This window comes from Penicillium verhagenii (assembly GCF_028828195.1).
Source record: "Penicillium verhagenii strain IBT 33310 chromosome Unknown utg000009l_segment0_segment0, whole genome shotgun sequence".
Lineage (NCBI taxonomy): Eukaryota > Fungi > Ascomycota > Eurotiomycetes > Eurotiales > Aspergillaceae > Penicillium > Penicillium verhagenii.
The window spans coordinates 101,097-114,732 of NW_026643173.1; the positions used below are offsets into that span (position 1 = coordinate 101,097).

Sequence of the window (13,636 nt, forward strand, 5' to 3'; positions counted from 1 at the left end):
AGTCTTTTTTTCCCTCCTTGGATTTCTGATGCTTTTATGATTACTACTTCATTTCCCTTTTTTTTCTCTTTCTTTTTTTTTCCATCTTTTGAAATGTTTCTCCTTGTCCATCTGGCAATACAAGTTTTCATCGAATAAAAATATCAAGCCAAAATGACCACATGTTACGCCCTTACTTGATGTTCCATGTGCGAGATCTGTCGAGCTCTGTGCGCACCCCTTGAGAGATCGCCCAAATTCCCGCTCTATACATCCGTCCTTCCCGCGCCTTTTACTGAATTCGGGTAGTGTATCGCATTTTATGGCTGATGGATTGGTTTCGGGGGCCCGAGGTTCTACCGCAAGGCTGGAGAAAGTCTATTCCCGTATGATTTATTATGGGTACCGTGTTTTCAATACCTAGTTACTTCCAAACAATTCAGGTTAAAGATAATGAGCCTTCTGAAGTCAAGCTGAAGGGCATAGAATGAGAAAGTATGCACGGAGAAAATAAAAATGAAAAACGAAAACGAAAATAAAATTGAAGCAAAGGCAAAAGCAAAACAAGAAAATTAATTTATTAAAAAATTACTCCGTACACGTAAAATACGCCTGGATTGATTCGGGCTTCTCGGACTGGCAGGTTCTATCCGATCATCCGAGAAGACCAGTCCTTTCCAATGTTTTTTTTTTTCTTAGAGTGGATCGAGACTCCACTGCTCGCTAAGCATATCGCTCGCAACCGCTGATTAGGCCCTTGCGGGCCAACCCGACAAGTTTGCCGACCGTGGTTCATGAGGCTTTCTACGTTTCTGATTACGGATCGCAAGTGGATCCTTTCCATATGGCTTGGGGTCTTAAACCCCGATAGGGCGCGTACGCGCAGCTTTGAATGTATTGTAATCGGAAATACGGATGGTCTTATTTTTTGGAGGGGGGTTTTCTATTTTTGTTTTGTTTTTGGGTTATTTGGGTATTCTCCATTACTACTGGAGGGCTACACAGAATAATAAGTAGTATTCCTATTGATGCGATCTAATATGTACTACGCACATACGCACATCGGCTCAAAAGTTGGTTTTCTTCTTCTTCTCTCTCTTTCATCAATTTTTTTTTTAAAAAATGTATAATGTTCATCCTAGACTTTTTCTGATATTGGAAGGTTGCCTACACCTTGATCAATAATCTCCGACTGGTATTGATCGCCTAATGTGATATTCTTCCAGATGTGATCTAAGCTGTAACGATGCTGATCTAACTGTATTTTATTCCCACCATTTACCTTGAAGCAATGACGTACCCTTGCATGGGTCCACTACTCTTATGCTCAACTTTACTTGAGATATGGTTGCGACGCGTAAGGTATTGTCACGCATGGTTGTAACCCTGGAATTTAAAGGTTGCCAAGATTTGATTCCGTGAAACGTCGCACGAGCTTATCTCCACTAACATAATTAAGGTCCATGATTTTTACCAAGATTTATTCCAAAAAAAAAAAATCTTTGGTTTAATCAACATTTGGATTTCATACCTAGTTACCTGCTATGGGTAAACTCTAGTAAACCCGATTGATGTGATTACGAATCAAGGCAGATCTTTAAATTGATCCAATCAGGTGGTCACCTCACTATGCTCTGTACATTATCTAGTCAGTACTACTAGTACTGACTAGATAAATTGCATCTGACACTAATAATAAATCAACAAATGACTAACCTTACAACCCCTTCTCTTTCAAATTTCTCCTTTCCTTTCCCCTTCAGAAACCAAGGTCATCAACCTTGGAATTATGAATACTTTATCAAGGACCCTTGAATAGTTTTTGGTGGGGTTTTCTTTTTTTTTTCAGCCAACCAAAAAAGGGTGAAATAGACCCCCTTTGAAGACAGATTTAGGGTGGCAACTGTCATCCGCAAGCCTAAAAGCCAACTTCCTTCTTCAGAACCATGGGATCGAAGGGGGGAAAAGGCGCGAAAAAGGGTAGACGTCTTTCTCTTTTTGTCTTTAGTCTCACACTTTATGTTTTCCCAACCATAGAAATTGTAAACGGGCGCTATGAGCCGACCAAGTTGTCTTACCACCTGAATCAAACATAAACCATGTGGCGCACGGTTTCTTTTTGACTTTATGCGTCGGGGAGTTTATTCAACCGAATACGAAGAGATTACGACTGGGATTCTACAATACAAGTTAGGCTTATTAGCCTATAGCCCCCTTGCGAGAGAGAAAAAAAAAAAAAAAGGAGTGAATACGATATATGCACATGTGAAATTACACGTTTGAGACTCTTCTTGTAAAGATTGCAAAGTAATAGCGCATGGTCATGGACAATGTGATACGTCAGGCAGGGATAGTCCCGGTGCATGACTCGTTTTTCTTTAGGCGGACAAAGCCCGAACATCTCCTGCTTATGCTTAACCCCGGTAAGGTTGGGCCCCCTTGGTCCGCCGATCCTGGCCGCCTGATTGGCATTGATGCTCTGCTAAAGTCTATTAGATTAAAAGATGTACCCTGTTTTTGTTCTTCTTTTCTTCTTTTCTTTTTTTTCTTTTTTTTTCTATTTTTTTTTCCCCTTTTTTTTTCAATCTGGTCGTGTAATTCTAATTATTCCCTGGCCTTGGCTCTTTGTCTCCCTTTCAAGGTTAATGTTTCCCCCTATTTACATTCCGACCCTGTGAGGCTGTGAGCCTAATGTAAAGCCACGCAAGCATAAACATGTTAAAATATGCAACCCTTTCTCTTCCGTACTATTTTGGAATGAGATTCTCCAAATTCATCAATTGATGGCTTTCTATCAAGCGGCTAACTCGGCCACAATTCCTCGGCATCTGTAGGCGAGCTCCGCAATGAACCAAAGAATTGTCGCAATCTCGGATTAAAAGTTACGGATAGTATTCCACAAAGGATGTACGGACTACGGAGTAAAGAAAGGATTTATGTTTTAAATCCGAAATTAATCAGACCCACGGACCACTCTTTATGCTGACGGGACTCGTTTGCTTCAAATCTTGCTCTTTGTGTATTCAAATGCTCTCAAGTGCTCTGGTGGCGCCCCATTTTTTTATGTTTGGCTTGCGGACGCCTTCTACGCTAGAGGTGCTTGGCCTTGCTTGGAACTGGTCCGAGTGTCAAGCCTATACGGGCCAGAATCCCCTTGTGACGGATTTGGGGGCCAAAGTTATGCGCCCCCAAAACATTGAACGGACCTACAACATACCCTTTACTAATTACGGTAAGCCTTGCGGAGCTAAGTCAGAAGACGTACAGTAGCTTCTATGAATTCGTGGACTCAACGAGTCATGTATTCGAGAATTACAGGGTCAGGAGAGCACGTGGCCAGAGCGAGACTCATTGTACAAGTATACTATCCAGTCACAGTTGATTGCGCCATAAAGTGATTCCAGATGTCAAATGTTGTTTATTCAAAAAATTTGTTTTGCTACATCAATTGATAATGGATACACTAACTATCATATCACCAAGTGACTGACTTCTGATACATGGACTACTATATCTAGTTCTTAATGCCCACTTAGGTAGTATGTACGTAGGTCCCACTCTTTCCCGTTCACGATCTTCCCGATTTTGGCCCCAAGGTGCTGACATTCTTGTCTCGCCCCAGGTTCCTTTGGAAGAGATGGATTTACATGATCTTGGTGACTTGATTTGGCGACCAGAAGAATAATCCGCCCCCCCCCCCCCCCCCCCCTAATTAACCCCGGGTTCACCCCCGGGGAGCTTTTTTTGTCTCTTTCCAAGCCTTGGAAGTTACTGCGGGGAATCGAGTATAAGCACTTCGCTTGGTTTGTATCTTCTTCAAGGGAGGGGAGGGGCTGAAAGAGGGGGCCTTGGTATTCCAATTCTAATTCTGGTGCTGATTCTGAACTAGAGCCCAATGGATGATAAGTGCCTCGAACAGGTAGGCCAAGAGATTGATCTATTATTAGCTTCAGTCTTTAGTAAATAGTATGATGTTGCCTGGAAGCATAAAATTATGGGGCCTTCCAAGGTTGTAATCAAACATCTGAATGGAGGAAACCCCCAAGTTGAAACAGGGAGACCAGACATCTGGACATTCATATACATATGTATCTTTCGTCTATCATAATAATAGCAGTAATAATACAACACATTAAGTAGTATACATTATCAAGTCTTGGCAAATACGAGGTCAGTTGGTTTAGCAGTCAGCCCGGCCAAAGTACCGTGGGAATGCCACAACGTCGCGGACGCTGGAAACACCAGACAAATAACCCAAGAACCGATCAAATCCTAGGCCGAATCCTCCGTGAGGCACTGAGCCCCATCGTCGAAGGTCAGCATACCACTGAAGGTGGCCAAGGTCCTCGGTCGCGAAGAGGTGAGGGTAAAGTGGTTCCGTGGGAACATTATCGGGGTCAACAACCCGAGGCTTGATTAGACCATGTTCGCGCATGTTTTCGATAAGTTGGGGCAGACGGTGCTCACGCAAGGAGCCACCAGCGACCTCACTAATCTCCGGAAAGAGCAAGTCGAAACACGCGACAGTCTCCCCCGGCGCGTTGCCTTGCTCCCCTTTGCCATCACCAGCGTGTGAAGGGGCCATATAGAAAGGCTTCACAGCCTTCGGGTAGTCTGTGACAAAGACAGGGGTGCCCTGGTACAAAACTTCCACAATGTACTTTTCATGCTCGAGCTGTAGGCCTCCATCCCAGGTGGGAGGATGTTCAAATGAGGCACTATCCTCGACGACTGCCCGCTGAAGCATTTCAATGGCTTTGGAATACGTAACACGGTGCCATTTAGGGCCGTCCATTAGGGCGGTCCATCGTTGACGTAAAATCGCTTTTGCGTCTGGGTTGGAGGATTTCTCAGCAAATTGATCGACAGATGACAAGACATCTTGACCAGCGGTAGTATCATATAGCCTACGAGTCAAGTCACGTAGAAGATATTCCACCTGCTCCGTGAGCGCATCCAAATCCGACATGAAGTTTGCTTCTGCCTCCAGCATGTAGAATTCACTCAAGTGGCGCGGTGTATCGCTCTTCTCCGCACGAAATACCGGTGTCAGTGTCCAAACATTACCAAGTTCTGCAGCATAGGCTTCAAGATGTAGTTGAGACGAAACTGTAAGATATTTTGGCGACCGGAAGAAGTGGTCAGTTTCGGTATCGGCGGTAGCGCCGCGCGGGAGCAAGGTGAATGTTTCGCCCGCTCCTTCACAATCAGAAGAGGTAATTATCGGTGGCTGCACCTGTGCAAATGGACCACTGGGGTATGAATGAAAGACATTGCCTAGCTGGAATAGACACTCGGAACGGAACCGGGCAAGCACCGAGTTTAAGGTTGTTCGCAAACGGAGATGAGGAATCTGGCGCAGGAAATCGGGGCTTTGGTATTTCGGTTGAATAGGATATGTCTGCAATTGAGATTGGAAAATCAGCTTATGCATTCTCCATCACGGTATTGCGTAAAGAAAGCCGCTGACCTCTGGGTCCATTGCGCCAACCATTTCCACGCCAGTCACTTGCAATTCATGGGTTTGCGTTTTACCGGGTGGGGAAGCCTTCCATATTCCAGTCATTGTAACTGCAGACCCCGTGGATAGACTAGAGCACCGGAAAAGCTCAAGTTAGATCGGAATGAACACAAGTCTGGATAGTATATGGGAAAACGTACTCCACTGCTAGCTCTGGTTTCAAGAGTGCCTGTACTAGATCAACACTGGAACCATCCGAGATCCCGGCAAAGGCAAATTTCTTCTGTTTGCGAAGAGAACGAATGAAACCGTTGACCTGGATCTCCTGGTCCTCCAAGCTGCAGGGTGCATCTTTCGGGCCTGATTGAAGAATCTGGGCACATCGCAGTACTGGAAAACGAGATCTAGCTGTCGCACTATGATTTAGTCTGATGACAGACGTTGTGAAGGTTCGTCGCCATTGCATGACTGTATTGAGGCACGCGTTGCGGGTGGTGCTTGATTGATCGAAGGTTGCGCGCGGACTGAAAAAAACCGGGGAGCTGCGGCCGCCGATCGGCTGTTTTCCAAGGTTCCCCCCCCCTCACAGCTTACATGTGGAGTAATTTCAAATTATCACCACTGAACAATGTGTTATCTCAACTTGAAGATGTTGAACAAATTTATAAAGTATCGAGTCAATGACAAAAAATTGAATCCATGGGCTTTCAATGTTTGAAACTTGGTATTAGGTGTGCAAATTTGCACTATGTACACGCTACATATTCAAATGTTACGATGGATCTTGTATCAAGCATTCAAAATGCCAACATTCAAGTTGTCAACAATTTCGTTGAAAGTAATCGTAAGTTTCTCCACTCGTGGACTAGTTGACTGATAACCTTACTATCATAAGCTTTCAAAAGATGGGAATTTGTTCTTCAATGAACGTAAGAAACCTCCCCCCTAGAAAAGAGAGATAGAGAGAAAGAAAAGATAGAGAAAAAGAAAAACAACAGACACAAAAGCTAAGAAGCGAGTCGCCCGCCAGGTTTCAAGTATATGAGAAAAAAATAGAACCTTGCTTACTTCCGGGTTTGAACTGCATAAGCTTTTCGTTCCTCCTCAATCATCTCAATGGCATCAAAGAGACTACCATTGGATGCAGCAGCATAGATCGCCATTCGGGATCGGCCACCGTCTTCAACACTCCCATATCCCATATCAATGAGAGAAGAGACACAATCTGAAATTCTCACATCTTGCGTATTATCTTCACCGATTCTGAATGGTGTGGACTGGGGCGCCTCTTCAGTAGTGAAGCTTCCAGGAATAATATGCTGTGACGATGGTCTGGACCTCTCGCGTTCTCTTCTGTCCAGTCGCGCCCACGTGTCTAACTCACTAGCAGGACGGGCATTTGTGCGAAGGGCTTGGCGCTCACTGGCACGACGTCGCAATTGTGAGGCGCCGGATGCTTCGTCGACGGCGCGCGATTTGGGACCACCTTGCCTTGGTGGCGTGAACATCATAGTGCTTGCACGACGAAGCCCAGGCCCGACGTGGGCGCGATTGTCTCGACCATGAACATGATGAATGGTGCGAGACCTGCCAGGAAGATTGTTGGTGAAAGCAGCAACGTGGTCATTATTGCTGGCCGTCAAACCAATGGGAATACTAGTTCCAGTCGACTGTTGCCGGCGCTGGGTGGCTAGATGCTGGGCTTCTAGTTGGGAAACAGGTGGGAATCGACTCATCTCTGGTTCGGAGCTCAAATAGAGAGAGATGTCGCTTCCGTCCGTAGAATTGGCTTGTTGTAAATGACTATTCGCCACGGAAGATTGCTGGTTCTGTGGAACACAAGCGGACTCATCAATGGAGAAATCGATCAATGGTGGCGGGATTGCTGCATCTGTCGACTGAGCGGTGGTAGATTTTGTCTCCCAATGGTGAGGTGCAGTCTCGTTGGTGGATGTGTTCGATACTTTGAAAGTTACGGACTTTCGGCGCTTGATTGGACTACTTTCCTTTTGCTCCGCCTCAGAGGGGCCAACGGCTTTTGAGCCTAATTCATGCGGAGAAGGACGTTGATTGACCGTATTCGTTACATCTCGGATAGGTAAAGCGTCACTGAATTCCAAATTGATCGCATGACCGTCGATATGAGTGCCCTGCAACGCAGCCATAGCGGCCATGGCGGGGTGAATCGAAGGAAAATGGAGGTAGCCAAAGCCTGCATGTTTGCCTGTCACGGCATCCAATGGAAGATCCACGGTGACAATAAATCCCTTGGAGGCAAATACATCTTGGATGGTTCGTTCGGTTACGTTGAACCCCACATTGCCAATGAACAATGTTTTATCCGAGGGCTCTTCTGCTTGTGCGCTCGCAGTGCCCGAGGACATATTTGTCAATGGTTTTGCTAGAGACCAAGGCCCGTGGGTCAAATAGGTATCTGGAGACATATGGCTCGTTTCTGCCGCTCGGGGAAAGCTTGTGCCTACTGGGTTAAAGTCCGGTGTTTTGGGAGGAGGGGGAGGGATAGGATGGGGATAAGTATGGTAGTTATTAAAGCGCGAGTGAGAAGATTGATATGGCGTGGGTGTAAGATAGGGCGGTGGATAGGCCGGAGGGTATGCCCCGGGTAATGGCTGAGAGTATGAAATATCGGGACATAATTGCGGTAGAGGAGGGAGAGGGTAGAGTTCCAAACACTCGGCGATTCTTGCATCTGATAATGTAGCATGACTGCTCGTTGCAAGTTCAGCTACCTGTGATTTGGTACATTGCGTAGTTGGGTTCTCTTCGAATTTAGAATCTGGAGGGGAAGGCTGGCTGACATGGAAACTGTTTGAGGCGGAAGGCGCGCTACTTGCAGAATCGGTAACAGCAGTTGGGGTAGTATTCACTTCATTGGATGAAGAATTTGCTCCTTGTCGCGCACCTCGTCCAAATTCATGTTCAAATGTTGCAAATAGGGTTCGACCAACTTCGTTAAACTCGGAGGCCATCATTCGCAAGCCTTCGGCGGCATTTTCAGCCACGGGTCGCCCTGCATGGATTGCTTCTTCTGCCCACTGCCTTCCATTATCCGCCCATTGTCTTCCATTGTCTGGTATATTGTTGAAGGCAGTTCTCATATGGACTTCAAGTGTGGTAAGCAGGGCTTGCAGCGATGTGCCAATGTTCTCAGGAAGATGCCTCTGGGCATCACGAACTTGACGTTGCAACTCTGGCAGTCTTGTCCTCAGTTCGGACTGGACCATATTGGCCCCATAAGCCAAATGATGTAAAATTTGAGCTGCGAGAGCTTCGGCAACTTGAGGCATTCTATGGGAGTTGGTATTTGTCGAGGACTCAGTTGCAGGTGATGGTTCAGCTTGAGGTTCTCTTTCAGCAGGCTCCTCTGTTGAGCCGAGAAGATTGGCCAACTCAGCTTCGAATGCTGCAAGGAAAGGCTGAGAGTCATCGCCGGGGGAAGAAGTTGCACTAAAAGGCTCCAAGGCGGGTTCCTCGCAAGTAGACACATCGACCGTGGGCTTAGGCATCACCGGGATGTCCTTCTTTGTTTCGGAAATCTGAGACCCGGAAGAATTTTGATTTTCAAAACGCTTCCACAGCTCAGTTACCGAGTTTGACCGACGGATATCAAATATGTGTACGGGTTCTGGTTCATCTTTGGAGGGCTGGATAGAAGACGCATGCCGGAAGCTAACCTCCTGAGGCTCATCATCTAGACGCTGGGCAAGCTCGAGAGAAGATCCAACCTATCAAAGTATAATTAGTGACCCGATGGGATGGATCATCAGAAGTTTGGATGTGGGGCTCACTGTAATCTGATCGCCGTCATCATCATCCGGGTAGGTAAGCCTCGCCCGGGGATGATTTGAGGCGAGGTTATCATAATCATAGGCTGAGATCTGAACCTCTCGGATGCCAGATGACTCCACTGGACTAGAGGATGGGGATCCTTGATGATCTCTGATCTGGAAGGGCTTCAACATTTTAGAAAGATGCGTGATCTATCTCTTTAGCTCACAAGAGAGCGAGAGTGGGGAAAGTAACACGGGAAGGATAGAAGCACGGGAATTCACTGGGGAGTCAGATGCTTCGTGGCAACCGGGAAATTTAAAGGGAAGCCAGGATAGATAGATATCCTGAGAGAAGTTGATCGTTGCTGCCTATCACAAGCACGAGACTCCTTTCAGGGAGGCAAAAGTCGAAGCAAGGATGGATTCAGGATGATTTCATATCTCTCCGTATCCCGTACAATCAGCAGGCAACAGCGGATAAGAATCACTGTACTAAGAACAAAGCTTTCCCCACCTGACCTGTGATGACTCAGCACATGATTTTCGATTTCGTAAATCGTGTGGAATTCGAATACAACGCCAGGAACTTGACTGTATTTGGCGCAATTTGGGGCTTTCCTCCTAGCCTGAATTGTTCCAATGTTGGCTCAACCTAGCTGCCACAATACTTGCACTAAAGAATCTTGGCTGGCCCGGTGACGCCAATGGCCGGTCCACTGAACACTCTCCTTGAACCCTAGCTACCGCGCGCGACTTCCGTTCGTTCCAAGCTTGAGACTGAGACACCCATCCTTCTCTTGAAACCTCGAGTACATCAATGGCGACAAGTACATCCGCACCGCGACTGCAGAGTCCAGGCGACCGCAACCTCAAGAATGTTGTGCTAGGAGATCTCCTTTTCAAGCCATGGTATCAGTCCATCTACCCAGAAGACTTGGTCGCTAAAGACGCCGATCGTCTCTACGTTTGTCGCTGGTGCTTTCGATACTCCTGTGACGGCGAAACCTATGCAATCCACACCCAAGTCTGTGAACATCGTACAACACCACCCGGCACTAAAGTCTACGACCACGGTGGGTACGCGGTATGGGAAGTTGACGGGGAGCAACATAAGCTCTTTGGGCAGAACCTGTCACTATTCGCGAAGCTATTTCTCGACCACAAAACTGTCTTTTTCGATGTCGCAACCTTCCTCTACTATATTCTCACATTTACCGACCCTGAAAATGAAGGCAACTACCACGTGCTTGGCTTCTACTCCCAAGAAAAGCTCTCCTGGGACGCAAACAATCTCGCCTGTATTTGTGTCTTTCCACCTTACCAGCACAAACAACTAGGAAAGCTCTTGATGGGAGTAAGCTACAAACTGAGTGGCTGGGATTCACCTGGTGGGTACATCGGTGGCCCAGAGAAACCACTAAGTGACCTGGGCCAAAAGAGCTACAATCGGTTCTGGGCTGAGCGGATCGCGAGGCATCTACTACTCGGCAAGCATGGAGAAGACATCGCCGAAGCCAATCATAACAAGCCAAGCACCCCTTCAAAGCGCAAGAAACTTCAGCGTGAAACCATGACTGTTGAAGATATTGGCCTTGCCACTGGAATGTTGACAGAGGATGTCATCACTGCTGTTAAGAGCATGGGTGTTGCTCAACCCGAGAAGAAGCGCAAAATGAGTCGGCTTATGGGAGATAATGAAGCCGAACAGGGCCCGAAGATGATGATTCGCAAGTCAGACGTTTGGAATTGGGCCAAGACTCATCATCTCTCACTGGAGGATCCTGTGAGGGAAGAAGGCTTCGTGAAGAGATTACAATTTAAGAGTGTGTCAGGCGGTGGTGAGAGTAGCTTGGAGGAGGAATAGGCATGTCCTCACAGTGACACTCTTGTACAATATAGTAGTTGATTGATACCTGTTTATGACGATAATAATGATAATAACTTCAATATGATGATAGACATGCTACAATGCCCGTGGTAGCATGGGTTTCTTCATACTAACCTTGAAAATGCATTGTAGCTTCTGGATTGATGTCACGCAACACTCTATCTAGTTAGTAGGTAGTAATAGGCACTAGTACTTGCCTTCATTACACAAAAATCATCGTTACTGAATGTCTTTGGATTTGGCATCTTTGCAATTATTGTGTGCATTCTTTTTTTAAATTTTTACTAGGAGACTGTACTTTTCAAGCATCAAAAGCGTTAAGCACTAGTTCCATCGAATTCTTTACATGTGTTGCCGGGCATCATCAGTCAATGGCACATTACTCCTCCGCAGGACCAGGACCACTTGGCTTGCTCATTTGCCGGGCCTTCAGCAGCTCGTCGCAGAGAAGAAGGTTGGCAGCAATGCCAGTGCTGGAGGCGATGCAGTTTCGCAGAACACGGTACGAGTCAAAGACACCCTGCTGCACAGGGTCCATGGGCTCACCAGTGTTCAAGTCTAGACCAACAACATTACCCTCGTCACACTCACCCTGCAGAGCAGCCAGAGAGTCCTGAACATCGTGACCAGAGTTGGCTGCAAGAGTCTTGGGGATGACCAAGAGAGCATCGGCGAAGGCATCAACGCCCCACTTAGCCTTACCCTTGACAGTCTTGCGGAAAACATCAGATTTAAGATGAGTAGCACAGGCAACTTGGAAGGCACCAGCTCCGGGAATGACACAGCCATCAACGATGGTGTTGTAGACTGAGCGAAGGCCGTCGCGAACAGCGTCCTTGACCTGAGCGATAGTGTGTGCATTAGGGCCCTTGATGAGGATAGTCACGGACTTGGGGTCCTTGACCTCTTCGACAAAAGTGAACTTCTCCTCACCAAGCTGGTGCTCATAGACAAGACCGGCCCAGCCGAGAACATCGGGGGTCATATCCTCCACACTGTTTTGGGCAACACCACCGCAAACCAGCTGCAGACGCTCCATATTTCTCCGCTTGGCTCGGCGGAGAGCCATAATACCGTTCTTGACCAAGATGTCCAAACTAAGGGGGTCGATACCCTTCTGATTGATGACAACGAATCCCTTCTTCGGGTCGTTGCCGCAAACCTGCTTCTTGAGGTCCACAATCTTCTGCAACTTCGCGTCGACAAACTTACGCTCGCTCTCCACCAACTTGTCTCGCTGCTCAGCGGTAGAGTAGTAGAATCCAGAGTTGATCTCAGACTTCTCGTACTCGAGGCTGACGTTCAAGGTAAGAATGAAGGCATTCTCCACTCGCTTGGGCATGTCAGGATGGCGGGCACCGTGATCCAAAGCCAACCCGCGGATGAGTTGGGTGTCAGAGGATGTGCGGTGTTGCATGGTCATGATCTCGACCATGTGCAAATCGGGCTTCTCGGGGGCGCGGTGAATGGCAAGCACGGCATCGACAATGTCGGGGGTCAGCTTCTCGGCGAGGGCGTTGTTCAACTTGGTGGAGAGAGAGGTGCGAGCAACAGAGAGGAGCAGCTCCCGGTCAACGTTCCGGTCAAGCTTGAATTGTTCGAGGTACTATTACCACCACATTAGAATCAAAACTCATTATACTCAAGCATCACATATATATCGGCGATTTACCTTCAAGGCCTCTGTCTTAGCAATCTCGTAACCATCGGTGATCACTCGGGGGTGCAGACCCTCCGAAATGAAGCGGTCCGCCTGCTTCAGGAGCTCTCCCACGGAGAGCACAACCGATGTTGTTCCATCACCAGTGATATCATCTTGTGCGGTGGCTGCGCGGGCAATCATAACCTTTCATCTTTATCAGCGGGGGTCGAATGAATGTTCGGGGGAGTGTTATAGGCTTACAGCCGTGGGGTTTTGAATTTGCTGTTGAGCATTAGCATCTATTTTGCACAATAAGGACGTCAAGGGGTGTGACCAACCATTTCACGAAGCAAAACATTTCCATCCTTTGTCAATTTGATCTGCCATCATACTGCCGCGTTAGATATCTCGATTTGTGGCATTCCATAGAATAAAAGACAATGTTGCATACTCCGCCAGAGCCGTCGACCAGCCTAGAGATCATGTCAGCTATATTGAGGCTTTTACCCGCATAAAAATTGAAACTTACATCTTCAAGGTACCCGAGGGGCCCAGATTGGACTTGAGGACATCTTGAAGACCCTCTCCGGCGCCGATGTTGACCTTGAGGGCCTCTCCTCTCCGCTAGATGAAATGTTAGTGCGGGCCACGGAGGGGTCAAATGTGTGTGAGAAATGCATACCCGGGACTCCGCCTTCGGGTTAAGTAGCTGAGTTGCAGACATCTCTGCTGTGATAAATGAATGAACAAGAGCTTAGCTCAAATGACAAAGCAATTATACTGAGAATAGGAGGGGAGCTCGTTCAGCCCGTGGACAGGAGTGGGCAGGCGTAGCGGGAAGGCGGTGAAGATCGTGGTTTTTGCCCACAGTCACC

The 13,636-nt window shown here is 47.2% G+C and overlaps 4 protein-coding genes across 4 annotated transcripts; 1 reads left to right on the plus strand and 3 right to left on the minus strand.

Moving 5' to 3' along the window:
• Nucleotides 1-4,159: 4,159 nt before the first annotated feature.
• On the minus strand, nt 4,160-5,906 carry N7466_009107 (asparagine--tRNA ligase SLM5; the record flags this gene model as incomplete). The annotated part of the gene is made up of 3 exons (XM_057168496.1): nt 4,160-5,380; nt 5,450-5,570; nt 5,641-5,906. 3 exons carry the CDS (start codon nt 5,904-5,906, stop codon nt 4,160-4,162), a joined length of 1,608 nt encoding a protein of 535 aa, XP_057017202.1.
• Nucleotides 5,907-6,504: 598 nt separating this feature from the next.
• On the minus strand, nt 6,505-9,423 carry N7466_009108 (RNA recognition motif domain-containing protein; the record flags this gene model as incomplete). The annotated part of the gene is made up of 2 exons (XM_057168497.1): nt 6,505-9,186; nt 9,250-9,423. The coding sequence occupies 2 exons, from the start codon at nt 9,421-9,423 to the stop codon at nt 6,505-6,507; spliced, it is 2,856 nt and encodes a 951-aa protein (XP_057017203.1).
• A 625-nt stretch (nt 9,424-10,048) lies between these two features.
• Nucleotides 10,049-11,095, plus strand: N7466_009109 (putative histone acetyltransferase (MysT1); the record flags this gene model as incomplete). The annotated part of the gene is made up of 1 exon (XM_057168498.1): nt 10,049-11,095. One exon carries the CDS (start codon nt 10,049-10,051, stop codon nt 11,093-11,095), a length of 1,047 nt encoding a protein of 348 aa, XP_057017204.1.
• A 403-nt stretch (nt 11,096-11,498) lies between these two features.
• On the minus strand, nt 11,499-13,485 carry N7466_009110 (chaperonin-containing T-complex subunit CCT6; the record flags this gene model as incomplete). Its single annotated transcript, XM_057168499.1, has 6 exons — nt 11,499-12,725; nt 12,792-12,965; nt 13,023-13,043; nt 13,213-13,234; nt 13,291-13,385; nt 13,444-13,485. The coding sequence occupies 6 exons, from the start codon at nt 13,483-13,485 to the stop codon at nt 11,499-11,501; spliced, it is 1,581 nt and encodes a 526-aa protein (XP_057017205.1).
• Between the last annotated feature and the right edge of the window lie 151 nt (nt 13,486-13,636).